Genomic DNA, 27,633 nt, shown 5'->3' with positions numbered 1-27,633 from the left:
AAATAGATTTATAGATTGTGTGATTTGTAATTTTGCTGTGATTGTCTACTGTTGCAGTAAAATCTACTCTTTGCTTTCATTAGATAGAGTTCTGTTTTCCTTTTAATATTTCTTTGGATTTGGACGCTGATATCTCTAGAATTTGGCTACCAAATAACTGTACCTTTTAATAACATCACATGATGTCATTAAAGGTACATTGTATAAAATCTCACCACTAGATGTCAGCAGATTGCAGTTTGCAGTCAACTTTCTTACCCTTCCTCAAGTCCTAGCTACGGTGGCTGCATTAGTACAAACGTGTTTCGGTCATCCAAGAAAGATCATTGATACTAAAATTTAGACTTTACACCATAACGGCCGTGTGTTTCTACTACTGTGATTTTTAGGAAACTCAAGCCTAACACCAGCTGTTAAACTGAGATTCATCACTCATCCAAGTGCTACATCCAGATGAAAGGAATCAATCTTTTGCGATTTACTTACCTGAATGATTGAGCATGCATCAGCAATTACATAAATGTTACAAAACTAACTTAGAAGTTGTGCATATGTGGCTGGTCTCTAGCAACATACATAACTCGATTAGGCGGAACGACGATGTCCATCTCGGCCACTGTACTCAAGATGATGGGACATGGCAACATGGCAGCTTCTGCAAACCGATGCCCTGTTCTGTGTACTTTTAATGGTTTGATTCTAAATTTATGAGTATGTATTTGTTTGTTGGAAGACATAAGCACAAACCAATTTATGTATACGGTACTCTTTTTTTTTTCTATTCAAAAACCTCAGAGAACAACTTAACTTTACCTTGTGAGAAGAGACAAAGTGATGAAAAAACCAAATGTTAGCATAGATTGGAAGGAGCAGTGAAATGCAATGAACTATCACCGTACTTGAATATATTTACATAAATTGTGGATTTTTGCTTTAACATTTTAATGTAAATTTGCCTCACCTTGTGGTCATACCTTTGTCCAGAGAGGTCACTGATTCGATAGGGCCGGATATCTTACTGTCACTACTCTCAATGATTTTTCTCAGGTCAAATTGCTCTCACACTAATTGCCAAACATTTTGTTAGCATTACCTTGTGGAACAATTGTTTGATTCGGTTCTTTTCCTTTCATTGTAATCCTTATTTACTAAATTTGATCAAGTCTTTTGACAGAAGACCTTACCTGTTCTTAAACTACACATTACCATATAGCATACTGCATACTAATTTAGATTAGTAGTCACCTCTAAACCCTATATACAGTTTTACACATTGATTATTTCGATCATTTCATCCTTAATAACATTTGATTTTTAAACAAAGTGTCAGGGCATCTGTGGTGTGTTTCGAACAGACTGTGCATTGTGAGCTTTAAAGCTTCTTCCAGAAATCTGTCTGATTTTCTGTCTCTGCCTCAGGCTCACTGACCACCAACAGCCAATTGAAATCGTGGACTGTCTTCAACCACATCTTTTTAAAAGCTGGTTTTAATCTTTAATAGCAAACAGTTTCGGGTCTCGTGGCATCAAAACATGGCAACATATTATTGACCTTCGCTATCCCACTCGTGCTCTAGTTCATCTCTGAATCTGTCACACTGACCAAGCAATGGTCGGTAAGATCTCATTCCTTTTCGGTGGATGATGCGTGTTTGGCAGTAGAGACGGGGCTTTCTTGTCAAAGAAAGTCGCCTTCATTCAGTGGGGTTCCCTATATAAATTAAGTTGTCTGTTCAAGGAAGTGTATTGGCTTTGATGTGAAAGTGCTTCCTCAAGCTTGTCTTAGCCGAATCCCATCTGAATGAATGAATTAACGGGTCACTTTCATGGCTGGCTGCCCAGGTTTTCTGCACATATTATCTACTGTCAAGTGTTTATCTGGACATCACCAAGCACCAAACCCACTGCTGCTGCTGCTGCAAAAAAAGCCCAAATGAAGTGTGAATGGCTTCAGCTGGCTCTCCAACTTGTTTCCATTGGCTGACCCTCCTGCCTGCCACCTTGTTGGCCTGATGTCGGAGCCAAGCGGGTTAGCTGAATTGTGTAGCGGTGGCCAAGTACATTGTATGTTTCAGCTCTGCCTGCGTTTGACAGACCAGTGTGAAAAGTGCTGTTGTCTTTGGTCCTTTGTTCTTTTTCGATTCCATTTACGTATATTTAGTTTCAAGAACATGAATAATATATGTTTGTGATGAAGGAATCCATGACCTATAATCATAATATGAGTATAATAACAGAAACTTTTAATTGGACATTTTAAATATAGTTGACGCAAAGCTAATTTCTGGATTTCTCTATCTTTTTGCATTCCTTCTAACCTGTTTTTCTCTTGTCAGGCACTACTGATGCCAGTCATCTTTTAATTTGAATTCTCCTCACAAAATCACCTCATTGGAAATGTTTGAATCTCATCTGCAGCAACCCTTAATGCTTTCTCTGAGCGAGGAGGCAAATTGGGGAGAATTTAAACTGGAATCTTTTTTGGGTGCGTTGCACTTTCCTTACAACCTCCGTGACTTAGCAGCCCAAATCACTTCTGCTTGCACAGGTGTTGTTCTTATAAGATTAAATAGCATGGTGCCCATGCGAGGTTTCCTTTGTGCTGTTGTAATTTCCATCATAATGAGCCAGTAAAATCATATTGCATCAAGCTTGAATCTAATGGAGAGGAGGAGGGAGTAATTTGGATCCCTGTTGGTCATCAACCCCTCGTTCTCATCTTTTTTTTCCCTCTGCTATTGTGTCAGTTTTTCCTCGTTCAGAGACTCGTTGAGGCTCTTGGTACGACTCTATATACCGCTGTGCCATTTCCCCACTGGCTTAATTAAAGGCTTAAAACAATGCTCTGTTAATAGGGCAGCCCTTCAGAGCAAACATCAATTTTTGCTCCTCTGCTGTCAGGCGCTAAAGTGAGATGAATTATCAGGGAGATGCAAGCTAGAGAGCCGCATATGATGGATCAGGCACTGCCCTCTAATCACCGCTTTTTCATTTCCTCTAAGAATCTGTTTCATTTGCCCATAAGACAGATATGGAGGCAGGGTTTGGGAAATCTCCAGCTCCTAGACTCAGTGATAGATATCACCTGTAAACTTTTTGTTGACTGTTGTTCAGGCTGAGAAATTGTTTCAGTAGATAAATGAATTGAGATTGACGGCTCAGTTGGCGGCCATTAAATGACTGTTTCCATAAGCGTCATGAACAATTTGGTCTTGTCCTTCTGCTGCTTCATCATCTCCTGCAGTAGCTCAGTGAAGAGGCTAAAAGTTATGGTTCCTTTCAGTTTGAGGCCATGAGATTAATATTTCCTTTTATAGATTAAAAAAAAAAAAATGCCTTGCTAGCATGCACAATGTTATATTGGAGAGATTGATCAGTAATGACGGTGCTCTATTATCAGCACCCAGCTCACTTAATGAGCTATCATTATGTTAAATTTCATAAGAAAGATGGTTAACTTATAATTGGGTAGTATTTTAATTGGATGGGCTGCTTGTCTTTTAGATACTTTTGAGATATGTCGTCCTTTTGATCCGAGCGCTCTGTGATACCATTTGCGTTCTGGCTTTGGTTGTCTATAATTTGTTCCTGATCATTTGACTGTAACGCAAACTATCCATCTCATTACTGTTTAAAAAATCAACAGCCAGAAAAAAAATGTTATTTAGATATAATACAAAGTGCAGATCACTATAAATTCTTTCATCTGTTATCTTAGCTTCAAACAGGCTTTGGATTGTGAGATTTGTTTTGCAAAAACCAGCTGATGTACAAACCTTTGACATTAACTTGTGTTGTGTTATGAATTTACTTTTGCTCTACTGTTACTTCTTATACTTTTACATTCTCTTCACCAGAAATAGCAAATGCCAAACTGTTGTTTTTACATTTTTCATCCTGGTAATAGTTTTTTTTTTTTTTCTGGCCTACACTGCTTCAAAGAGCTTTCAGCATAATTCGTGATTTCAAATCCTTTTGATTTCAATTTTCATTAATATACAGAGTGTCATTTTACCCAGAATATTTATCATAAAATAACTCCTTTTTATAAAGTGTTTAGTTCAAATAATTTCAGCCTTCGAGTTTGAATACAAACCCCACAAAACATGCCGGACGTGTCACATAATTAAAGTGACCCTGTAACTAAAATGCAAAAAGATATATTTCATCATTTCTAAACCTTTCAGTTTCTTTTCTCTTAGTCTTGTTATTTTTTTGTGGTTATTGTTCTTCGTTTCGTTAGGCAAGCAGCCCAGTAAAATGCATTTTCTATCACTTCCTCCTCTGCAACTGGTCTGTTTGGTGCTCCTCAGTGTGTCACATACCTTCTCCCCTCTATAACAAAATCAGAAAAGATCGACCCACTTCTTACCAGTGAGGGACACTTTTTTTCTCTTTTCTTTTCTGAACCTTTCTTCTCTAACGCTGCTTTATTCGACTTACTTCCATTCTTTTTCTCCCCCTATATGAAATAAAAGAGTTGTCATGGTAACATTACTGGATTCATCCCAGTGATAAAAGTGAAGAGTTTGGTTGGTTGGCCTCTAGAGACCTCCTGGTTCCCTCCAAACACACATCTCCATTGCTCGCATTACGCCTTAACAGCTGGTGTGACTCATGTTTCTGCCTCGCATCTAGATCTTAATTGCTGCACAGAGCGCCGTCTGTATTTCTTTTGCTGGGAGGGCCTCTCCCTGTGTACCACGGCAATTTGGAAATATGGTTGCAAGATTCCTCACCTGTATTTAATTTTCCATCAGGATTTCCATCAGGATCAATAGTAACATTGGCAGATATATGGCTGCGCTGTTGGCGGTCTTGATTGAATGTTGGTAGTGAGCTTTGGGGGGGCTTATGCTACTGTATGCAGCCTCGGAGCCTTATGGCAGTTCCCACAATGAGGCTTGCAGCATGTACAAAGTTTGCTGAAGGCTCTTTATCTTGGAGATTCATTCACAGTTGAACATAAGAAAAAGAACAAATGTGGGATATCCTCCAGCTCATCCAACCATTTGAGTCTGTATGGGCTAGGGTGTTGCTGGAGCATGCATCAGTGACTGCTGGCTGCTTTGAAGCTCCTGTGACATTTATTAGCAAACTCTAATAAACAGTGTTGGGTTCGTTAGTCAAAAAAACATTCAAGTCATCATTTTTTGGAGTAATACATTACTTCTTTGGAAGTAAAAACACTACTTTTTAGATTACTTTTGTTTTTCTCCACAGCATCATTCAATATCTGTTGCCAGGTAATTACCAGTTAATTTATGCATGTAGAGGAGGCTGACGTGTTTTGTTTTTTTTAAATGACTGCTTCTTTGTAATTTGAACTGCACCAGCATTTTATAAGGATTTTGTCATCAATAAATGATTGGGTGGTCTCCCATAGCTATAGATAGCTCATGTAACCTTTGCACTACAACAGCACTTAAATAATTATTTGCGCTACATATACATATATTTATATTTTATATTGCATGTTTTCCCCATATTTTGTTCCCTTTCATATATTTATATGGAGTAGTTACAGTCTTTTTATACTCAAGGAAAAAATTCACTTCAATTTAATAAAGTCCAACCTTTTTCCACTGCAGCTAGCAACACTACCCTTATATTGTTCTGCAGCTTCAGTGAGCATTGTGTAGTAACACATGAAGCAGCCTTTCACCTTGCTCCAGGTTCTGTTTAAGGTGGTGCTGCAGCTGACAGCAGGTCTCCAACAAGAACAAGTGCAACTGCAATACATATGAAGTACTTATGTAAGCATTAGGTAGTGTGTTTTGTTTTGTTTTTTTGTTTTTTTTGCACACTGTCCTTTTAATTTTGTCCCATATATCTTAACCTTTTGGTCACTGAATTTTCAAACAGTAGTGCATTACAGATGCATATAATGTGTAATTCCAATAAAATGTATTTTTGTAATGGGTTGTGCTTTTGTCAATACCCCACATCTCCACCACTTTCCATAACCCAGACAAATATAACAGACACAAATGAACAAAACCACAACTTCCTTTCTGGAGGTAAAAAAGGCCATTATCATCTATAACTCAGTATGTGGGAATACCCATCCATGTATCTACTCCCGAATACGATTGAGCAACAGAAACATTTTTTCCTCAGTTAGTAGCATACAAAGATAGAGACGGGCAAGAGAACCACTTCTTAGGCACTTCATACACTTTGTAGACTTTGTATGTACACTTGTCTCTTTGGTACTTTCTAATCAGTCTTAGTCTGAATGTGCTCTTCAGTGCTGAAGAACTGAGACTAACTGAAACTTACATGCCCTCACAGATGAAGGAGTCTGGTCCTCTGTGTGTCAGAGAAATATTTCCATTTTAATATAACATGGTTTCTGTGAAGCGTTACAGAGAGGAGAAGTGAAACCGTCAACAGCATTGCATAGCATTAAGGGAAGGCGAAGTAAACATGATGTTTGCATTTGAGGATTATTTTGGTGCCTTTGCATTATTATCTTAATGTTGTTAGCTATTATAAGCATGATAAATGTAAATGCAGTACAATATATTATATGGATATTAAGGCAAAAAATAACCATAAAATCCAAGTAAAGAGGGGGGAAAAAAATCAGAATTGGTAAGACAGGTCAGGTGAGGTAAGAACAGGAGTTTGTGTGTGTGCGAGCATCCCTTCTGCTCAGCTGTGTTTTGTGCTTTGGTAGGTCAGGCCTAATTAAAGCTCAAGGAGAAGTTTTCTAGCAAAGCCTTGTGAGGATTAACTACCATGAAGCAGCAATGTTATATCAGTTGCTTTAGAGCTGCTCAACCATTCCTCGCTTCACTGAGGTAGTCAAATTAAAATCCCAATCAGGAGATTGTTCACGTGATGATAGATTATGGAGACATGGTGATTTCACTGCTGGTTAAGGTCTTTCTGTGTCTCGTGCAGCTTGCTTTACTGCCAGTTAGATAAGTGTCAAACAGGAAGACCTTACTCTTGGCCTTATTTTGAATTGTTCTTGAAATATGTTTCGTGCAAGATTTTGCCTTTAAATAAAGATATGCACGAAAAGGGTGCACTATAAGTCGTCTCATTTAGCCAGCATTCTACTTATTTTTGCAGACTTTAGAGATAAAGAGTCACTCTTCCTGCTTGTGTATCTTAATGCTTATCAGACCTTATATTCATTAAGCTGGGTGTGCTTTCATGCTTTCTTTTCAGAGTAATTTTAATTACCTTCTCTTTTCATTTTTGATTAGCTGGTTGAGGTAAAACTGTGGGAACAGTAAATCATTACAGTATGCTTTTATTCTTCAAAAGTATTTAAGCAAATTCTGTAACTTTTTCTTTAGATTTCCTTTTAATTAGCCCCAAATCTTTTGTTAGATAACAACAAACATCTTCTCTTAGTGTCTTACTGGTTTTCTTTTGTTCTTGTATTGGTCTCTTGGTAGCTGATTATTCTTATCCTTTGTACAAATCTCTTGAGTAATCCATCTTTTTATGTGAATTTCTTGTGCAGTCTGTCAGCTGTAAACAGTACGAACTCTAGCCGTTCATATCCATGCCTTTCCAGTCGTCTTCCACTTGTTTTTTTTTTCAGTGTGTATCTGGCTTTGTCTATTCACATCAAAGGAATGACACTTGACTGGCAGCAGCAACCTCTTTTCACCTAGTCTTGCACACATTGCCATCCACTTATCTCTTCTCTGCAGCACATATACACTGTACTAACCAGAGGCAGGATAATGCTCTGCAAATGAATGACGGCACTTTGGGGACCTCATGGGTATTATAATCAGTGGAGACAGAGCTGACGAGTGGAGGGCAGCAGGTTAATGAGATCACCCATGAGGTGAGGGTGCCTACCTTTTTAAACCTGGGAGGCCAAGCCTGCTTCAGTACTCTGATCCAATCCAGTCAAGTCAGGTGGTCAGTGGCCAAAAAATCAAAGACAGACTCTTTCTGTCCGATCCTTCAATTTAAACTTGATTGTGTATTGAATGCACTACTTTCTCTTCTCCAGGGAAGCTTCGTGGCCAGCATGACTGGCGTACTGAGGCAGATGGACGACTATCATTATGCTCATCTGATCAGCACCTTTGGCAAGATAAGGAGTGATGTGGTGGTAAGTACACTCTGTCAGTGTTTCTGTGTCTGCTGGATCTTCAGGCCACATTGTCGTTTTATAACTTAAAATACTTGCCTGTGCTTCAGAATGATTTTGCTCTGTCTTATCTAGAAATCAAAAGTCAGATTAGAGCTTTTATAGAGGAAAAAATACAATTTCTTTTGCAATAAAGTATGAAATTGAATTTTTCTTAGTCCTTGCACTTGGGCCGATACATGTATTGCACTTCCTCTTGGTGATAGTAGCTCCTGAGGGAAAATGATCACTTGTTGCAACCAACAAGCTGTGGAGGAGGGATAAATCTCGCAGAGGTTATGGGTTTCAGCTCAGAATAATTCTGCCCTCAAAGCAGCCTTTCTCTCCTATCTCCTGCCAGATTAGCATTCAGTTACTCCACTCTGTTTGCTTTTGCTCTTTGGAGATTTTTTCATCGTATGAACACGAATCTGAGTCAGGCGAAGCTTTATAAAACGCACACTGACAGATACGTTGGCATTGCTTGTAATTTGAAAAATCACTTTTTTTGTACTCGTGTGACTGAGTTGGCATGCACTGACATCCCATTCTCTCTTAAAAGCACTATTTATTTTAATTGCATGTTTTGCTTTTTGTTTTTTTATTGAGGCTTAAATGTAATATTTTCAGTGGATTTTAGAAGAAAATCCAGTTTGGGACTCCTTATCCAGTTCCCATAGCAGGGTAAGGAATCACTGTAATGAACGTGAATCTTTCTGCAGGTTTGTGGTACCTGAAGATGGTTCGGCTATGGGTCACTTATAGATCCTGATGCTGGCTGTAGCCCAGATGAGGATATCTTTTTGTTGTGTGGCGTCACTGAACATAACAATTGTAATCACAATTAATTTGGTAAGACTCATAAAAAGGGACATCGGCACCAGATGGCAATAGTAAACATGCACAGCTGTGTAGCGCTGGTTATTCCTTCCGGAGAAGAAAGCTGTAACCTGAAACAAAAAAAAGAATTTGCTGATGGTGCAAGTTAATAGGCTTATCAATATCACTGGCCCACCAATAAAGCACAGTGAAGCTAAACGTAATTACAGCCGTGTATTCCATTACATCAATGGGTTTATTTGATGTATTTTCAAGGCTTGTACAACTATTTCAGCCCATGTTCTTTCTGCTGCAACCCTGGTGATGTTAAACTGTCATGCAAACAATAATTTTTAAAAAAACAAAGAAACTATATAAAGCAGTAGTAGGAATTGCTTTTAAATTGATATTAACAGGCAGTACATAAAATAAGCAACAAATGAAGTTACGTAAACCCTAGAGACGGATGTGTGTGGAAGAAGATGAGCAGTTTGTGAAATACTTAAGCCTGTCTACACGCCTAAATGCATTGAGTTTCTCCCATGTGATTGGCTTATATTTGGTGAATCCAATAATCTTAGTGGTGAGTGCGTGATGCCTTTTAATTGTGACTTTGTAACCCTTAAAACATGTAAAGTTAGGGAGTGCAGACAGAGTAGATATGACTAATGCTATGTTTTAAATGGTAATGGTCATTGTAGGTGTTACCCAGATATCTGATGAATATTAGTTGTGTAATATTAACAAAATACTGGATTATTAGTTTTGTGTGCTACCTGCAAAAGAGAAATACACGAGCACCTTGACCTTTAAAACGAATCTAAAACCCGTTTCTGCCTGAAAGCCACGGACGACAAACCGTTCATTTCAGATTACTCTTATCTTGGAAGTAGGAAGAATAGCAGTTCTCATTTTGAAAACTTTCTCTCTTTCACAGGATTTCCTAATGGAAACATTTATCATGTTCAAAGATCTCATTGGAAAAAATGTCTACCCCTCTGACTGGATCATAATGAACATGATGCAAAATAAGTAAGTACGACACTGCTGGAAATGCACACGCAAACACAAACCATAAACTATACTGCTTTCAACTCGCTTCACTACGGTTGCTAAGGAACAGCAGTCGGAAGCGGGTATGAATATTTTCAAATGTTTTTCTCTTCATGCAAATATCGGCACAAGGCCTCAGCAGTGTAGCAATCAGATGAGCAGTCAGCGCAGCCGCAAACAATCACATGAATTATAGATGCTCTGGTATACGCTGCTAATCTCCAAACTTAGTCTCAGAATCTCTCTGCTTTTTTTGTGCTGTTCTGCAGCAGGCTTCTGGGTTATTGATGCAAACCTTTTTTAAATGCAATTTTAAAAATTTAAAGCAAAGTTAGATGCTTTGCAGTTTAGTCAGTAGTGGGGTTTTTCTGTAGCTTTCAGTTAAGTTTAGAGTTCTTTGTATATTTTGGGGGATTTCTTAGTGATTTTTTTAAACAAGGAAAATCAGCATAGCCAACAGTTAGGTTTTTCTTTTTTAATTTATATAAAATATTCACTTTTAAAAAAACAAGACATCAGAATGAGTTGCTGAGCTCTATTATACAGTGATACCAAAACAGCTGCCAGATGAAATGCTTGAATCTTTTTTCTTTTTTTTTTTTTGACAAAGAAAATTCTCCCTTCTCCACCATCATTCATGTATTATCATGATCGCTGGTTAAATTCTACATTCAAATTCCCCATGGACAGATTACTCTGCTAAATTTAGCATTATAATACTGTCTGAGTCCCAACTGACAGGGGAAACAAAAAGACAAGAAACAAAAGGCGTAGTTAGAGAGATGATAGCCAATGCAGATGTGCCAAAATCTGCCGTTCTCCTCAGATGGCTTCTTGATGCTGGCTTGAAACGTAAGCTGATCCCTGTAGAGCCCCTTGGTGAAATCCTCACAGCAAAAATCAGCATGTTTACAGCCTGGTGCCTAAAGTGGGTTTGGACTCACTTTTTTCCACCAGGATAATGTTTTTGTAATTCATCTGCTAACTAGCTACCTGTTCTAGCTTCAGAAAACAACCTTTAAAATCTTACACACCACATGCACAAAACGGGCCACCTACACAATGCATGGAGCTTCCCTCTGCTTTTGTGCTGATATCAGTGGTAGAGGACGTTTTGGAGCTCTGTAGGACTTAGCAACCCACCTCTGTCATTTTATGTAATCTGAGGGACCAAAGATCAAGATCATCCAATACTGATTTTCAGTCTTGTCCCTTGTGTACAGAGATTTTTCCAGGTTTCCTGGAATCATTTTATTATTAGTTTTATTTGTGGATGTTGAGATACTTCATGTCAGTGGTACATCATTAAACATGAAACTGAAATTATTGCAAAATTTGTAGATGTAGTTTTTTGCAGATTGGTGAACCTCTGCCCATCTTCACTTCTGTTAAAATCTTCTTCTCCAAGATCTGCTTTTTATACCCAGTCATCTCCCTGACCTCTTGCCAATTAACCTAATTAGCTGAAAAATCTTCCTCCATCTGTTTCTTTTACTTTTCCAGCCTTTTGGTGGCCCCATCCCAATGTTTTTGAGATGTGTTGGTGTCATTAAACTCCAAATGAGCTCATATTTTTCATGAAATAGTAAAATGCCTCACTTTAAACATTCAACATGTTTTCTATCTTAAGTGATCATTGCATTCTGTTTATATTAACATATATTAACATTTTACACAGCATCCCAACTGTTTTAAGAATTGCGAAAGTTTGTACTTTCTTCCACAATGCCATCAAAAATACCAGTTTTTAAAAGCATTTAAGGTAATATGCATCTCACACAAACAGAATTGTATAGCAATGCTTCGAGCTTAATCCTTTTGGGCACCTTGAAAGTGGCCATTTATGGCAGGTGCAGAGCTCATAGCAGCAACCTCTAGTTTACTGTGAGCAGTTTTCACCCCCTGCCCAATCTTTCTAAAACCATTCCAACATCATTGCCAGCGAGGACATTTGACTAGAGATTGCATTGCTTATTCAATTTAGATTCTTGTGCTTTCATTAGTCCGTCGGATTGCTGCAAGCCAGATTCCTTTTGGAATTCAGAACAGACATTGTCTGCCACCTGAGTCACATTGCTGAAGTCTTTGGCATAGCTTCATGAGCGTGTTCCCCGGTATCCCGCAGATGTGATAATCACATCTGTTCTGGTTTAACCTGAGCAAAAATACCAGGGAATAACTCAGTGCTGGACCCTACTGAGCCACACGCAAAGCACACCAGCAGTCGACGCCATGGTGTGTTGGTCTCACAAGCTTATTCACACACTCCATACCGATTGTGATCCTTTACTTTTCAGAACAGCTTTGGGGGTGTGAGGAGCTTCACTGAGCAATTGAATCTAAGATCACACTTTGTAGCACGCGTTTGAATCTTTGATTCACACTCAGTCTCCTGCCTCAGCAGAATCTTACCCAACAAGCTTTTGCCTGTTAGCAAATAGCTGGAAAGAGATTAATTCTGAATACTAGTTTATATATTCAGCCACTTGCTGGAGTTAAATTGCTGTTCAGCTCAATGAAAAATAAGCTTGTCAATGTCTGGCTGATCTCACAGTCTTTATACTCGAGTCTGTTTGAATACTGCAGGTGTTAGCTTTGCCGCAAATTAGAAAAACTCTTTTATTTGTCGCCATCCTCCAGAATGTGTTTGATCAATGTTTTTTCCTGCTCCTCACACTGAGAACTCAAGGTGACATAAGAGAGCTGTAAATGTTTTACATTAACAATCTAACAGAAAAGGGAGTATTTGGTATACCTCATGTGCCCTTCCTTTTTTTTTTCTTTTTCTGAGTACAGGATTAAAGACAGACTAAATTCATAACATCCTCCACAAACTTTGAACCATGTCTTTATCTCGATCTGTGTTCTGAAGTTACTTTGTGTTTTTTAACAAATAAACTTGGAGATTTCAGTCCTGGTGGATTAAAACTTTTGTTACTGGGGTTAATTATAGTTTAATAGTGCAGGTCAGACAGTTTAGGAAAACAAGCCACTATCATATTCATTCATAACTAGCCATTTTAAATCATTCTGCAAACTGTGATCTGAATTATGCTGCACACGGCATGAATCTGCCAACAATAGGGATACAACTGGTAGCTCACAGTTCTTCATCAGCTCACAGTGGCTAGTGGCTGCTGGGTCTTGTTCCATAAGCCCACTACCCCACAGTATCTAAAACTTATCCACATTTGAAAGATGCAGAAAATTACCATTCATTGTTTGGATGACACCTTTTGATGAACAAAAAGAGACCATCTATATTCACTGTAAGCAGAGGTAGTGGCTTATAGCACCAAGCCTTCGGAGCACTCATTTGATCCCTTTCTAGTTGTTTCCACCAACATTTACAACTTCATGTGACCTCAGTGACCATGGACTTACATTGACAGCTAAACCATAACCACCTGCTTTACAGGGGTTTCACACTTTGGCCCCGTGGACAGTAATGACCCATGGCTTTTTTTCCACACTGTGGCTCATTTGATGACTTGAATGAGTAATAGTGGGTCAGCAACTCTAAGGAAAAACTTCCAAGAGGACAAGAGGGGTAGGGGTTAAGTGGAATTTCTAAGAGAAGCCATTTTAAGCCAGAAGATCTCACAGAAAAACCTTTTTTTTTTTTTAAAGTTAAAAACCCAAGAATCATTGTCAGATTGGTTTTGTTAACACAACAATAATTTGACGTTGCCTTTTATTTATCAGTCGACATGAAACAACTTTCCAGTTCAGCAGAACTCATTTATTTTATGTCCTTATAGCTGTCTGTTGGTCTCCACCAACATCTCAACAAAGAAAGTCTTTCTCTTCAGCTTTATTCACTAGTTCATTTTTAACTCTGTCAGTCTGCTACTTTGGCAGGTTATGTGCAGTGGGTCTATTAGAACTTTTTGTCTGAAAAAGCTTCCTGCTGCTTCTGGGAATGATTAATGATAAAGGTGATATTAAAATATGCAGTGAATGTGTCATAACTTCAGAACAATTACCTTGTGATATTTGAGCTTTTTAGTCCTGAGGGCAACTGAAGATTATGGTGATATCTATCCATAGGTTTACCATGACTAAAATAAGGAATAAAGTGCTTTAATTTGCCATTCATATTAAAATAGACCTTTAAAATAATTACTTTATTGCTGTTTTGTCAAGTGCTTGAAAATGTGTGCAAAACTCTCGAGCCACCCCTCATTTTTTGTTTTGTTTCTAAGGACTAGAGATGGCACGATACCACTTTTTTATGTCCGATACCGATATCATAAATTTGGATATCTGCCGATACCGATATGAATCCGATATAGTGTTTTTTAATCAACAAAACTGTTTTTTAAAATATCTTGCTGCATTTTGCAAGTCTGCAAGTTCATACTCAAGTTTAAAACAACAACTACACTAAAGCTATTCTGTTATACCTGTATACAAAAAAAATATTTCATAGTTCAGCAATACTGATCAATCTAATAAACTTAGACCTACACCATCCTCCCTATTCTGGTATTTTAAAGAGTACTTAGCGTAAATATTAAGCAACCTAACTAATAGGGTTCCAACTCCCAGCAACAACAAAAAGAAATAAATAAAAAATAAGGAACCACCCCTCACGCGCCACCTCATGATGCTTAATCGACGTAATCAACCTTAATTTGATGCAGTGTGAAAAAAAATGCACAGAAATCAATTATTTTTCAAGAAATATTAAATAGATTCAACATCTTTCTTCAACAAAATTGCAGACTGCACAGATGGTACCTTCCCAAAGTAAAAAGTACTATAGCTTACTAGGGTATATATATTAGACTTAATAGTCACTATATACAGTAATTGACTTCTATTCATTTTACATCAAATTAAAACTTTGGGTGTCAGATAATTATTTATTAAAAGCTCGACATTTTAAATGAGAATAAGAAAGAAAAGTATGTCTTTGTGCCCCCTTTTCCCTGTTCATGCCCTATCGGCCCCCCTGGCTAAACTTTGCTAGATCCGCCCCTGCACAGTTACCAGCGTCAGCTACGTAGAAAAAGATCCTCGAGTAGAAAGTAATATTAAATACATTCTAACAACAGCTTATCAAGCTTAAACGTTCTGCTGTTGTTCAGCCGCTGGTTTCCTCTTTCTGGTGCAAAGTGGGCCAAAAACAAACAAGAGACACGGACTCGCGACAGAAAAGCCGATCAGCTGATCATTTAAGCAGTTTCACGATTGAAGTAGCAGCCGGAGAGCGAGAGGCAGTCGCTTGTTAAGCTTAACGTGGGAATGCTTTACAAACATTCAGAGATGGACTTACACACTTGCTTTACTTCTCTCGGGGATAACTTTGTCGGAGATGAAATGCCAGGTTGCTAGCGAAGCTCCACATGCTATCCAGACCACCGACAGGTCCCGCATGCCACAGCCGCTCTATCACGTGATGCATACTGCTCCGACTGCTAACGTTCTGAGGTGAGTTACGGCGTGTTGCAAGTTTTGCGAGGTGCTTTCGTGATATTTAATGGATCGGATTACATTTTTTATTTTTCTCCGATATCCGATCCAGTAATTTAGGTCAGTATCGGACCGATACCGATACGTAATATCGGATCGGTCCATCTCTACTAAGGACCCTGACTTTCCTGTCATTAAGCAGTAGATCTCCTGGCTTTCTGAATGTCTTTTTCCAATTTTGTCTTTGGATGTTGGTGTGCAGTGTGTCCTTTAAAAAAGTAAAGGAAGATGGACAACTCGATGGCAAAAGTGGCAAAGCCGAAAAAACTATCTACAGCAGAAAATAAAGGAGGTCATACCAAACATTAACTTTTAAGTTCTTTATAAATAGAAAGAAATTAGGTGGCTCAAGACTTTTATACAATATATACCGCTGGTTCCTGAGCAGTTTGCACATGCCGCATTCAGCATGTGGCTCACCAGCACCAGCAGACAGCTCTTTCTTCTCCACACATCGTGATAGCACCACTAATGAGATGAGAATCACGTCCAGAACAATGTGCACTGGCAGTGTTTTTTTCAGCTGTAAGACACAGCACTTGAACAGCTGTGAATGTTGAAGCAACCAGAAGACTTGATTGAGAACAGATTGAGTAAAAATTGTTGATCAGCTGTAATTACTGCAAAAAAAAACTCTCTAAACACTCTAAACTCTCTAATTACTGCAACAACAAAAACATATTTAACAAATTGGGTGATATATTTTTCAGAGCCATAGCTAAATCAATTGATATATTTATATATATATATTTATTTACATTTTTAAAGGGCATTGTATATAGATAAAACCAAACTGTCTTCTGTATTTTTGCAACACACAATTGAATATATGATATACCCTTCATGTCTCAGAGGGCTACTTCCATCATATTTTAATGCTGTGATTTGAATTAACATTAGATGGACTTCTCAAAAGTTAATTCCACAAAATAAGACCAACGATTTGTGGCGTTGTGTTATTAATTGTGACTAAGAATAGTACTTTGAGATGAATGGGTTTTTTGAGAAGCTTGCAAGGCAGATGAAAAGATGAAAGCCTCAACAAGTTAAAGAAGCAGCTCCTTAACTCTAACCTACTCCATCACACAGACTCATTAGGATCGGGTTTCTGGAGCTGGATGGTTGCCATTTGGAGTTGACTAATGACTAAAGACTAATCCTAGTCCTTGAGGGCAGGTCTATGGGAAGAAGGATGAAGGGCTTTAAAAAGACTGAAACTGATGTTGTTGTCGCCTTTGTCCCCATGTATAAATCAGCACTCACCAAATAAAATAACAGTTCTTGTGGTTTTGAGGGTGTCTGATTTGAAATCTTCTTGTTGTAAAGACAATTTTATTTAACGAATGCTATTTGAAAACCTCTGAATTGATTGTGGTCTAGTTGCAGAGAAATTTTAGGGTTCTTTTAAAACATCCCTTAGTCAGTTTCAGCAGTTGTTGAAATTTTTGTTAGCCTTGAAATAAGGATGCTGTTTCTGTCTTTAAAGACAAAGCTCACACCTGTCACACCTGGCACTGTCTTTATTTTTCCAATTGACTACACTGTGCAAAAGTCTTGAGCCATCCCTTGTTTCTTTACATTTTGCTTTCACAGAGCCAGACTTTCTTGAAAATGTTTAAGTGGTCTTGAGCACAGTAATCTCTTTATAATCTTCACTGTTTTGGTCATTTTAGTTAATAGTATGATGCAATTTCAAAGAAGATTTTTTACAAAGTAAAAGCAGTTGGTGAATAAATCTTCCAGTGTATGTCGTTACATAGATGTTTTATACCAGACCTTCCAAACACCCTGTCCACACTCTTTTTCACAGCATTAGTGTTGTCAGCTGAAAAGAAAGGTCTGACCTTTCCATAGCTTTCAAACCATGCCGCTTTGTTAAATCTGTGGAAGTTACGCAGTCACTCTCCGATGTTTGGTTTTTGTCTGCTTCCTCATTTGCAGTTTAGAATTAATGACATCTACAATCTGTTGTGGTGTCATTACATATGGTTTCATGATATAGCGTTGCCTGATGTACTGCATAATGTTATACTGCTCTATGCGTTAAAAACTGTAAGGTGATCTTACATCTTGATATACACTCAAGGATTTACTATTTACATGTCAGGCACACCACTCTCACACATCAGTCAGAGTACACTATTTGAAGTTTGTGTTGATGTCTGGCACTTTGTGTGTATCTGCTCGATGATCAGCCTTTGCCCAGGCCAGTTTTTGCCCATGGATTGCAGTATACCGGAGTGAAAGCCAGTTAGCCTTTGAATAGTGCCCCCTAAAGAGTGATAACACCCACTGTTATTTCTCTCATTCTGATTTTATCTAAGTCATTATCAAAACCCAGCAGGGCATCTTTTTGTGTAGGAAAACAGTCCATCAGCTACTATACTGGAGCCCTAAGTAGGAATACTTCTACTTAGGAAGGAAATGTACAAGAACTACAATGTGGAAATACTCCATTAGAAATCACAACTATTAATTTAGTTATTATTAATGCTGTCAGCCTTAATCTTGTTAAAATGAAGTTTACACCATAACCGCATTAACACGGCAAATCTCCATTAGCGAGTTATCGCAGATCGCCCCATGCGTGGGGCTACATGGCGTCAACGCGTTAGCGTTGTTAGCTCAGCTCGTTAGTGCAGTTAGCTCGTTAACACATTAGTGCAGTTAGCTCGTTAATGTGTTAGCACGGTTAGCTTGTTAACGCGTTAGCACGGTTAGCTCGTTAACGCGTTAGTGTGGTTAGCTCGTTAGCGCGGTTAGCTTGTTAGTGCAGTTAGCTCGTTAATGCGTTAGCGCAGTTAGCTCGTTAACGCGTTAGTGTTGTTAGCTCGTTAGCGCGGTTAGCTCGTTAACGCACGGGGCGATCCGCTATAACTCGCTAACGGAGATTTGCCGTGTTAATGTGGTTATGGCATAAACTTAATTTTAACGAGATTAATGCTGAAAGCACTAGTTATTATATTTGAAAATAATATAATAATAGTTCTGCTATATTGATCAAAAGGTATTCCCATCCTATTTAGAGTGCACATGGGCTTTAAATAGAAATTAAAGTTTGTACAGTGCATTCCTTTTTCACATCAGGTTTGTAGATGACTGGGACTTATTACTATTTACTTTTATTGTCAGACAAGAAAAATTACTTTTTCTCTGTTGTGTATAATGTAAGTATTGCTTAGTACTCTATGGCAGATGCTTCACTGGAGACATTGTGAATATGTTGCACCTCATCTATGTCTGTCCTCTCAGAACATAACTGACGTGTTTGTAGTACACCCGACGACTGCGCCTTTCGCACAATTACTTCTGTCTTTAGATCAACAATATGTCAAACTTAATAGCCTCATTTAATGATGTGTATTTATTTTGGCATTCAAACGAGCACTGTTGCACACTGCACTCAGCATCAATTAAAAGCGTACCCATAGCATGAATGCCCATCTGCTAACATGCCCAGGCCCCATGTCATCTTTAAAACACTGATACGCTTATGGAACATATATTTCAGATCAGTCAGTATTTTATACTGAGTGAAACATTGTGGCCTGAGAAGCATTTAAGGTTTCATCTAATTTTCTTTATCTATATAGGCATATCAGTAGTTTTTAAACCATAAAATAAGCCAAAATGTTGAAAAAGTTTGCTTTTTAAAATCCGTTATAATTGTTTCATGACTCATTTGAGAAATTTAACTGTGCCTCATTATCTCATCGTTGCTCAACATGAACTTTGCCAACACTGCCTGACCCCAGTTCACAAAGTTTCTGTGCTCACCAGTGTCTGGAGTTCTGTTGAATCCTGCTTGTATTACCTCATTAGTAATCTTCTCACCTCCTTGCAAAATTTTCCCCCGAATGAAAGGCAGCGCATGCTGTCGTTGTTACATCTCAGGTCTCTGTGTTTATAGGCTGCTGCATGGTTGATTGCTACAACACTAACATCATACTGCCTGGTGCTGCAGAGTCAAAGGGACTGCAGCTTTTTATCACATTATTTGCATAACAGACAGGCCCTCACTGGCCTGCGAGTTCATCCAGACAGATCTTTAAACACTGAGTTTTTTATCTGATAGCACCATGAGGGCCATATTTCAGTTTGTCACACTAAACTAAAGCTGCTTTCACACATAAACTGCACCCCTGAACTTTTCTCAACAGTAACCTGGCAGCGCTGTATGTGAGAACACAAATATCTCCCTCCATCAGATCAAACATTTACTTAGTCTGTACTCTGTACCAGTTTCTTAATACAGTCCTTGTGACATATGTATGAATAGCACATGCACATGCTGTCAATTCAAAGCACAGTGCTTTTCATTCATAAATAAATGAATAAAATAAAGTTATAAGAGGCTTTTATTTTTTCCTGGAGGTCAGAGGATGATTTCAGTTCAGCTCACAGACACTGTGCTTTCTAATTTCTTTAAAGGAAAGGAACAGTTCCCCAGGCTTCAATAATGACATCTCTCAGGTCATGTGTCAGTTCTTCCTGTTTTTTAAGGACATGACTTTCAGATACTGTTTGACTAATGTAGATAGTATTTTAGGCCTGCCACTTCTTCTTTTGCCTTTCACTTGTCCAATTGCCTCACAATTTTTAAGGCTTAATAAGTAAACAACAAGCAAAACAAAAAAATCCTTCTCCACTCCTGAAGAAAGAAATGTCTAAAGATACAGCAGGTGGTTCATCTTTTGAGTCTGCTCGAATGATTCATAGGTCAATGTCAAGTGGATTCACAAAAATAAATAAATTTTAAAAATCCTTGTATTTAGACCACTTTAGAAATCCCAATAAAGAATGGCGTTTAAAATATAAAGAAATGAGGGCTGGGTCAAGGCTTTTAATTACTTCTGTAATATTTCTAATTCTCATTTGATTAGCTGTTGATTGTTAGAACTTGAAATTATGACAAATTTTATAACATTTTCAGGCGATTACAAGTCACTACTTCAGATTTGTGAATCCAGATTTTGAGTTTTATATTTGATGCATTGATTTTTTTTTTTTACACTATCCTTGTAGTTTTAAGAGTTTCTTAGAGAAGTGGTTTAAACATTCAAATGGAGTGGCAAAGTTTTTCCCTCATTCTGAATGTAAGGTCTAACACATGATAGCGATACTTTGACTCACCCCAGTGATATTTCTGAGTCATTAAAGCTTTCCTAGGGTGAGCTGTTTGGTTTCTGACAGCCTATTGGAAAGGACATCAATTTTAACCAGAGTCAGCTGCACTTTGCATTAGAGGAGAAGTTGTCACACAGAAGAGAAAATTGGGTTAAAATATAATGACAGTTAAATAGATCTGATATTATATCAGGTATGTGAAATAAAGGTAATCTAATTTAATTAATTGGACAGATAATGAAGGTTTTTGACCTTGCATTATCTCAGAGCACAGGCAGATAGGCCGTCTATTCAGCAAACCTATGCAAATAGCTCATGATCATTATCGGCGATGCTCTTTGAACTCAATTACCAAGCATGATCTGCTGATAAATTCTCATTAGCACCTAAGCTAGGTGTCTGTGCTGCAGATCATCTGACAGAGCTCAAGTCATTGTATCACAGCTGCAGGAACTTACCTGTTTGTTATTTTTTTTAAAGGCAACAATGGCATAAAAAGCAAATCCTCTGTTTTGCTGAAATGTACAGCACATCCATCATTCAGCAGTAATGGGGGTATTTTTCTGACGCTGACAGTTTGATGGACCATATTTATTATAATGATACGGTATGTGTACTGTATCAAAATGACTGTGTAGGAGGTGCTGTGTTGCCCTTGCGCTGCCTAATTAAAAAGTTAGTGATGTTTTTGTCTTCCTAAGCAGAAGTTAAGGAGGTCTTGTGTTTTTTTTTTTTTGTGTTTGTTTGTTTTTTGTTCTTTTGCCGATGATTAGAGGTACCCTGATTTTCCCTACTGAGCCTAACATGAAAAAAATGGGAAAAAAAGCAAAGGACCAGCTGTTTTATAGGAATTACAAAGTTGTAGCAGTATTCCAAGAAAAGTATAAGTTCTTAGCCAAGTAAACACACAAGTCACTGATTAGTAGTAGTGTATATGCAAATCACCATTGTTTGTATTGTATTTGTAATGAAGTTATAAAGGACTGGTTTGTCACTGTCTGTCTTCATTTTGTTTCTCTCTGTTGCTTAATGACTGACCATTACTGTTTTTTAAATCAGCCAAAGCTCTTCTACAAGAATTTGGCTTTTTTTCTTTTTTAGATTAGGAAAAAAAAGCTGTGGCACAACAGACCAACAGATGGTATAATTTACACTTAATGGTACTATGCAGACACTCATGATTCACACTCCGATTGCTGTGTCGGTACAAAGGATATTCCCTGAAATCAATATGGCAATTAATTATAGACTGTACAGAAATGACTCATTTTTATGAATAATAATTCTTCACTGACTAACTGAAATACAGACAGAGATGAGATTTTATTACTCTATCACATTTCCTTTTAAGGACCATTATCTTATTATAGTTAGATATTTCATATCTTTAATGTCACTATATATATATAAAATACACACACAGACACACACTTAATACTAAAGAAAATAGGCCTAAATTCCTTTAATCTTCTTTGAAATGGTCTTAGTCAGGAGTGTCTTAGTCAGAACCCACTGTGAGGGAGAGTATATTCTATTTTCATCCACCTCATTAGGTTTTTCACTTTAATTAATGGCAGGATGTGCTCACAGAGGAACTGTCCTGTCTGTTCGTTAAAGCCAATTATATGTCTGTGCAGAGGCAGACTGGTGGCTTCAAATAGGTTTTTAGATAGTGGAGTCTACAATATTGTGCGAACTTGTTTGTGGGAAGCAGTTCATGTTAGCATACGTTAGTACGATTTAATCACGTTTCAAGCCCAAGAAACTTCATATTCCCTGGATCATCATGCAGGTGTAGTGGAAACATGAAGGTAAGCTTTGATCAGAAAGGGAGATCAAAAAGGAGTGGTTGGGCACAGCTGCGTTTTTGCATGCCGAGCCATATTTTGCTGAAAACTATGAAGATCCCGGATATTCGTATTTTATTTTGTCGTTTGACCCAGCGTTTACAACTGTTTGCTACATCACTCATGTTTACAAAGCGGCAGATGTGGTGTTTAGGATATTTCATGCCCTGTACCTATTATAAACTCACCTTCATCAAAATTAAATGCAAACCACAGCCTGTGATTAGTAAATTTGCAATTACCATGTCTTGTTGTCCCACTAATATGTAGTTGGTGTAATGCAAATATAGGTCATGTAGGGCTGTAGTTGTGCCTGTAGGCATCCATTTAAACACTCCAGTCTGGCTTTTTCTTGAGTTTAATTGGAAAATGTGTCACTAATAACCCATGCAACTTTGAGTTGCATTAGTTATTGCTGCAAGCCTCTAAGAAATACATATGGAAAAGGGGGAAAAAAACATTTAAGTTGTGTTATTTTAACGGGGCAATCCATAAATGTTTAATAAGCGCTTGTTTTTTGTTTTTGTTTATACAGTAGTATTCTTCACTTAAATTAATAGCTTAAATGGGGGCTCCCCAGTAATCTACAAAATAATGTCATAAATTAGCCAAAAGCATTAAGCACTAAGTGTTTTCTTTGCCCACACATGCAATGGAAGAAAAGCCATTTTAGCGTTGGTCCAGTGTTAAGTGTATCAACTATATTGGCATGTTCACAGCTGCAGAAAATTGAGTGAGGTGTGCAGAGAGGGTGCATGTGCTCGTGCAGACAGGGTGGTAATAGGCTGTCTCAGTGCTTAGGAGATGGCGGGGGTGTTCTGAGAGGGCAGAGAGCCAAAGAAATGGAATTCTAATGGCATATCCAAAGGTGTTCAATGACAGTTAACCTTTCCAGCTAATGATTAAGGTCACTCGTAATGTGTATCACACATCAGCCCCAGATAGCATTTAGTCACCAATGGAGATAAATGTGGAACATGAATATTGTATAACTTTAAAATACCCCGGGTCGTAGAACATTGCTGTTTTAACAGTGATGGTTATTCCTGTTCAAGGTCAGCTGTTTGGGGCAGTGGGAAACCCCGGCCCGGTCTGTACAGCAATGAAATTTCGACCTTCCAGCCCAAAGATTCTTACTGCCACAGAACTGAATTTTAAAGTCAGAAGCAGCTAATGGATGTGGATTTGCTAATTCCCACAATGAGACCCAGTTCCAGTAAGGATTTAGCTTGGACAATGACAAAAGCAGAAGGCTCTCTCGGGGCTGCCTGTGGAGCAGATGTCTGCTTACCTGCCAGTGTCAGTTACACGAGCGTTACATCTTAATGCTGCTTTATTGTCTGCTCATGAAACCCTGATGCAATCCACTCAAGTGGCATAACAATCGTCCTTGCTTCACCTTGCCATTTTTATTCCAATCTGATATATCTTCATCCACTATTGCAGGCAATCAGCTGTTGCTGTTGTCTTATTGATTTGTAATTGTGCTCGCAATAGCTGAAGCAAGGACTAAGCTTGGAAAACCCTAAATGAAATGAGCCAGATTACTGAATTTGCTGTGTTAGACTGTTTTTTTTTCTTGCTTGCTAATTCTTAGAGATGGTACACACATTGTTGTGTAGCAGGTTCTACCAGGAAATTAAGTTAAATAGCGGATGGACCTCTGACTCTGCGAGTAGCAGTCATAATTCCCCTCTAAAAGCTTCATGCCACTTAAGTTATTAACATTTAATTCTGCAGCATCACAGTGGATTAACCCATCAGACAGTGTTCTCATTAAGATCTACTCATCAAATGTTTTTTCACCGGTGCCTATAGCCTACTGTACCTCAGTCTGTCAGAGAGAGAGATTCAACCTGCTTGGCTATTCTGTTATAAGCACACATTTGTTCACAAGAGCAAACATCCATTCTTCGTGATAGTGCATACTGTTAATATTTCTTTCTTTGTGTGGTCACAGCTTTAAAACAAATGAGTTCATATTGGGTAACTCTGCAGTGAACAATGTTAAATTCATGCTGAGTTTCAGGACCAGCGCAGCACGTAGGGCAACAACAGGTAACTTCTGAAGGCAAAACTCAGATGAAGAAATAATTCACAAATATGAATTGCATCACATTAAAATACGTTTTACTTACTCTGCTTTTTTTTTATTTTATTCCAAGTAAAGTGGGCATGACCTTTTCAGTTTTATTGCCCCACTGTAGAATGCATGTCACATACAAGTAACATACAAGTTTGAAATCATTTTCATGTCCCTTAGTGATATGTCTGTCACTAAGGCTGGCCAAGGATGTGTTTGGATAGGCACCTGGGAAAATTGACATGTTCAATGGATACAGCCACAACCAGTGACCTTTGCATTATATAGTCTGTGCTCATCCAGGAATGGAGAGCGATTCCTCAACACCAGATATAGACACGTGCAGTCTATTCGCAGAGGGGTGACAGCTTGCATCCCTTTCAGAAGAAGCCATATCTTATGTTAATCATCCTGTATATAGTTATTATAGTTATGTTCTTTAAAATCTATTCCAAACACAATCTGGTGTTTATTTTTTTTGACTAGTATACATACTTGTTGAGGGCATCCTGCATTTTTTTTAACACTTTCCTCTTTTTTTTCTTTCTTTTTTTTCTCTCAGATGTTTTCGTTGTTAAGCATTGCTGATCATTTTAATCAGGTGGATGTTTTTTCGGTGGTGCAGTTTTATGAAATAATTTTAGAAAGCTGAATTTCAGTAAAAAGCTACTTACATTTCTTCTATACTCTTGAAAAACTTTTTTGTAAACAGCCAGCATAATCTTCTTATCTTTGCAGAGTGTTCCTACGGGCCATCAGTCAGTATGCAGCCGTGTTGAACAAGAAGTTTCTGGATCAAACCAACTTCGAGCTACAGGTAGGAACTGAACCATTGAATAAATATCTTGATATCAGCACTTCACATCTCAAGATAATGTTTTTTGTAGACAAGGCAGCACTGACATTTTAAGCACTATTACCCAACAGTTTTAGGAATAATTTTGTGGCATTTTTCTTATAGCCTGTAGTTTTATCTTGGGGCTGTTGGAGATGCCGCATTGTTGGATTTTCTGAATTGGAAAAAGATCACTGAAGGCAGCAGACATAAGAAAATAAATAAATAAAAATTGTGAAGAGGGAACATCAATTACCCTGTAATGGCCAGCAATTTTATGTGCATTTCTGAATATTTTAACCTGCTCACCCTGGAATTGAACAGCTTTTTCTACTTGTTTTTTAAATGTCTGAAATGTGGAAAAATGTTAATGTTGTCAACAACTGAACTGCTGTGAGCTTTGCTTTTAAAGCTTGGTCATTGTAACAGTCTTTTTCTACCGTTAATTGCATACAGCATTTGGAGCCGGAGGCCTCTTTATGGTTTAAGGAAAAAGCTGTGGGGTTTTCTCCATAGCTTAATGCACATGGGTTGGGCAAAGAGAATTTAGAAATTATCAACATCATGAAGAGTTGTGTTTTATACTCATGCATGGGCTGGCAGTAAAAAAAAAAAAAAAAAGCCAGACACCATTGCACTTTAGCTTCTGTCATTGTCTGATGTAGTGTGTTCTCTAGACGATGTTGGCCTAAATCAGCGCCCTCTTCGTCCACTTGGACAGATTCCATCTCATCATTACATTGCAGTGTAATGAAACTGCAATGCTTTCCTGCTCACGTAGCATAGTACTGGATAAGACTGTTGTTAGAGCTATTTCTTAAAAATGTCCAAACTTTGTAATATATTGTATTATTTATTTAATCCAGTCTGTTACTGTTATTGTTTTGGAACAACTGTAACCAGACATTCTGAACTATTCTTTTGCTGCAATCTTCCTGTCTTTCCGTCTGTGTCTGGGTCAGCTGTGGAACAACTACTTTCATCTGGCTGTGGCCTTCCTTACCCAGGAGTCATTGCAGCTAGAGAACTTTTCAAGTGACAAAAGAGCTAAGATCTTCCACAGGTGAGAATGAACACTCTCAAAAAAACACGATGCCCTAATTTCCCACCAGCACAGCTCGAGTTCCCTCCCCAGCATGACCATGACAAGACTATGTATAATTCATCAGATAAACTATTTTCACACCCAGATATTGTCCAGTGTTGAACTCTCTCGCATGCAGTGCACAACAGGGCATTTTACACCGTGGTAAACCTGGCATTTCCCCTGACAGTTACCTAAGTTTTTATATTTAACTATGGGCTTAATTGACTTTATATTGGGGTAGCTGTTTGGTTTAAAGCCATTTCTGACCAATCTGAACATGTGCTTTCTCACATACATCCCAGCAGGGTGATATCTAAAAATGTTCCAGGTTGTAGTGCATGTGCAAACACGGCTTCCTGTGGTTCTGGCAGAGGCAGTACAGGCCTAATAAAGCTGTTTTAGTACTGCTGCTTTTGTCGACATTACCCAGCAGAGCTGTTTGCAAGAACACAAATGTTCAAATCAGTCACGTCGGACATTAGCTAGTGTTTACCCTTCCGGCCCCCCAAATACAGAGTCCCAAAAATCAGGTAACAGTTGTTGAATTCAGAGCGAGGCAGTGGGTGTCATTAGTCTTTGTCTCTTGCACACTGTACCTTGGCGACACCTTTGCCACCACAAAAAAAAGTATTTCTAATGGTAAGAACATGGTTATCCTGCTGTTGGCTGCTACATGAAAGAAAGAACCGTTATGAACAACATCCAGACTAAATTATTCTTACATTGTCCATGTTGTAAAATTGCAAAACTTTCAAGGCTAGGAAGAGGCATATATTACATTCAAAATGTAGTTACTGGGTAATGTTCGATATTCAGGTCATCACTCTTCTGGGGGTTTTTTCATTTGTTGAAGACAGAAACTGAAGGCGAAATAAAATTGTCTTATTATACCGCCCATAATTTTTAAATAGCTGAACGTTTAAATCCTTGAAATTTAGACCTTTTTACTGCTTCTAAAATCTACTTAATTGTGCTTTCAGCTATAAATTCAGGGAGCTATTCATTTCGTGTTCATCCGGCTCCCTTTATCCACAAAGAGCCATTCATCTACATTAGTGTTTCTCAGAAACTGTGATAATGCATCCAAATGTGTAAATGTTTTCTGGGCAGACATAGCGCATATTGGCTCTCATCTTCATTTTGAGGAGCTTTTGACACTGAAATATACATCACGCTGGCTCACGCCCGACAGGCAGA

At 38.2% G+C, this 27,633-nt stretch overlaps 1 protein-coding gene across 2 annotated transcripts in view; it reads left to right on the top strand.

Moving 5' to 3' along the window:
- Positions 1 to 27,633, top strand: part of dock1 (dedicator of cytokinesis 1) — a 198,034-nt gene that overhangs the window by 127,606 nt on the left and 42,795 nt on the right. For both annotated transcript variants that reach the window (XM_082543129.1, XM_082543130.1), the window contains exons 28-31: positions 7,988 to 8,089; positions 9,864 to 9,958; positions 25,253 to 25,331; positions 26,312 to 26,412. In XM_082543129.1, the coding sequence (XP_082399255.1) occupies positions 7,988 to 8,089; positions 9,864 to 9,958; positions 25,253 to 25,331; positions 26,312 to 26,412 (377 nt within the window). The remainder of the gene's footprint in view (positions 1 to 7,987; positions 8,090 to 9,863; positions 9,959 to 25,252; positions 25,332 to 26,311; positions 26,413 to 27,633) is intronic.

The sequence above is a fragment of the Aulonocara stuartgranti genome, assembly GCF_965226115.1.
Source record: "Aulonocara stuartgranti genome assembly, chromosome: 8".
Lineage (NCBI taxonomy): Eukaryota > Metazoa > Chordata > Actinopteri > Cichliformes > Cichlidae > Aulonocara > Aulonocara stuartgranti.
The sequence above is the reverse complement of the archived record's forward strand: the minus strand, read 5'-3'. Positions and strand labels throughout refer to the sequence as shown.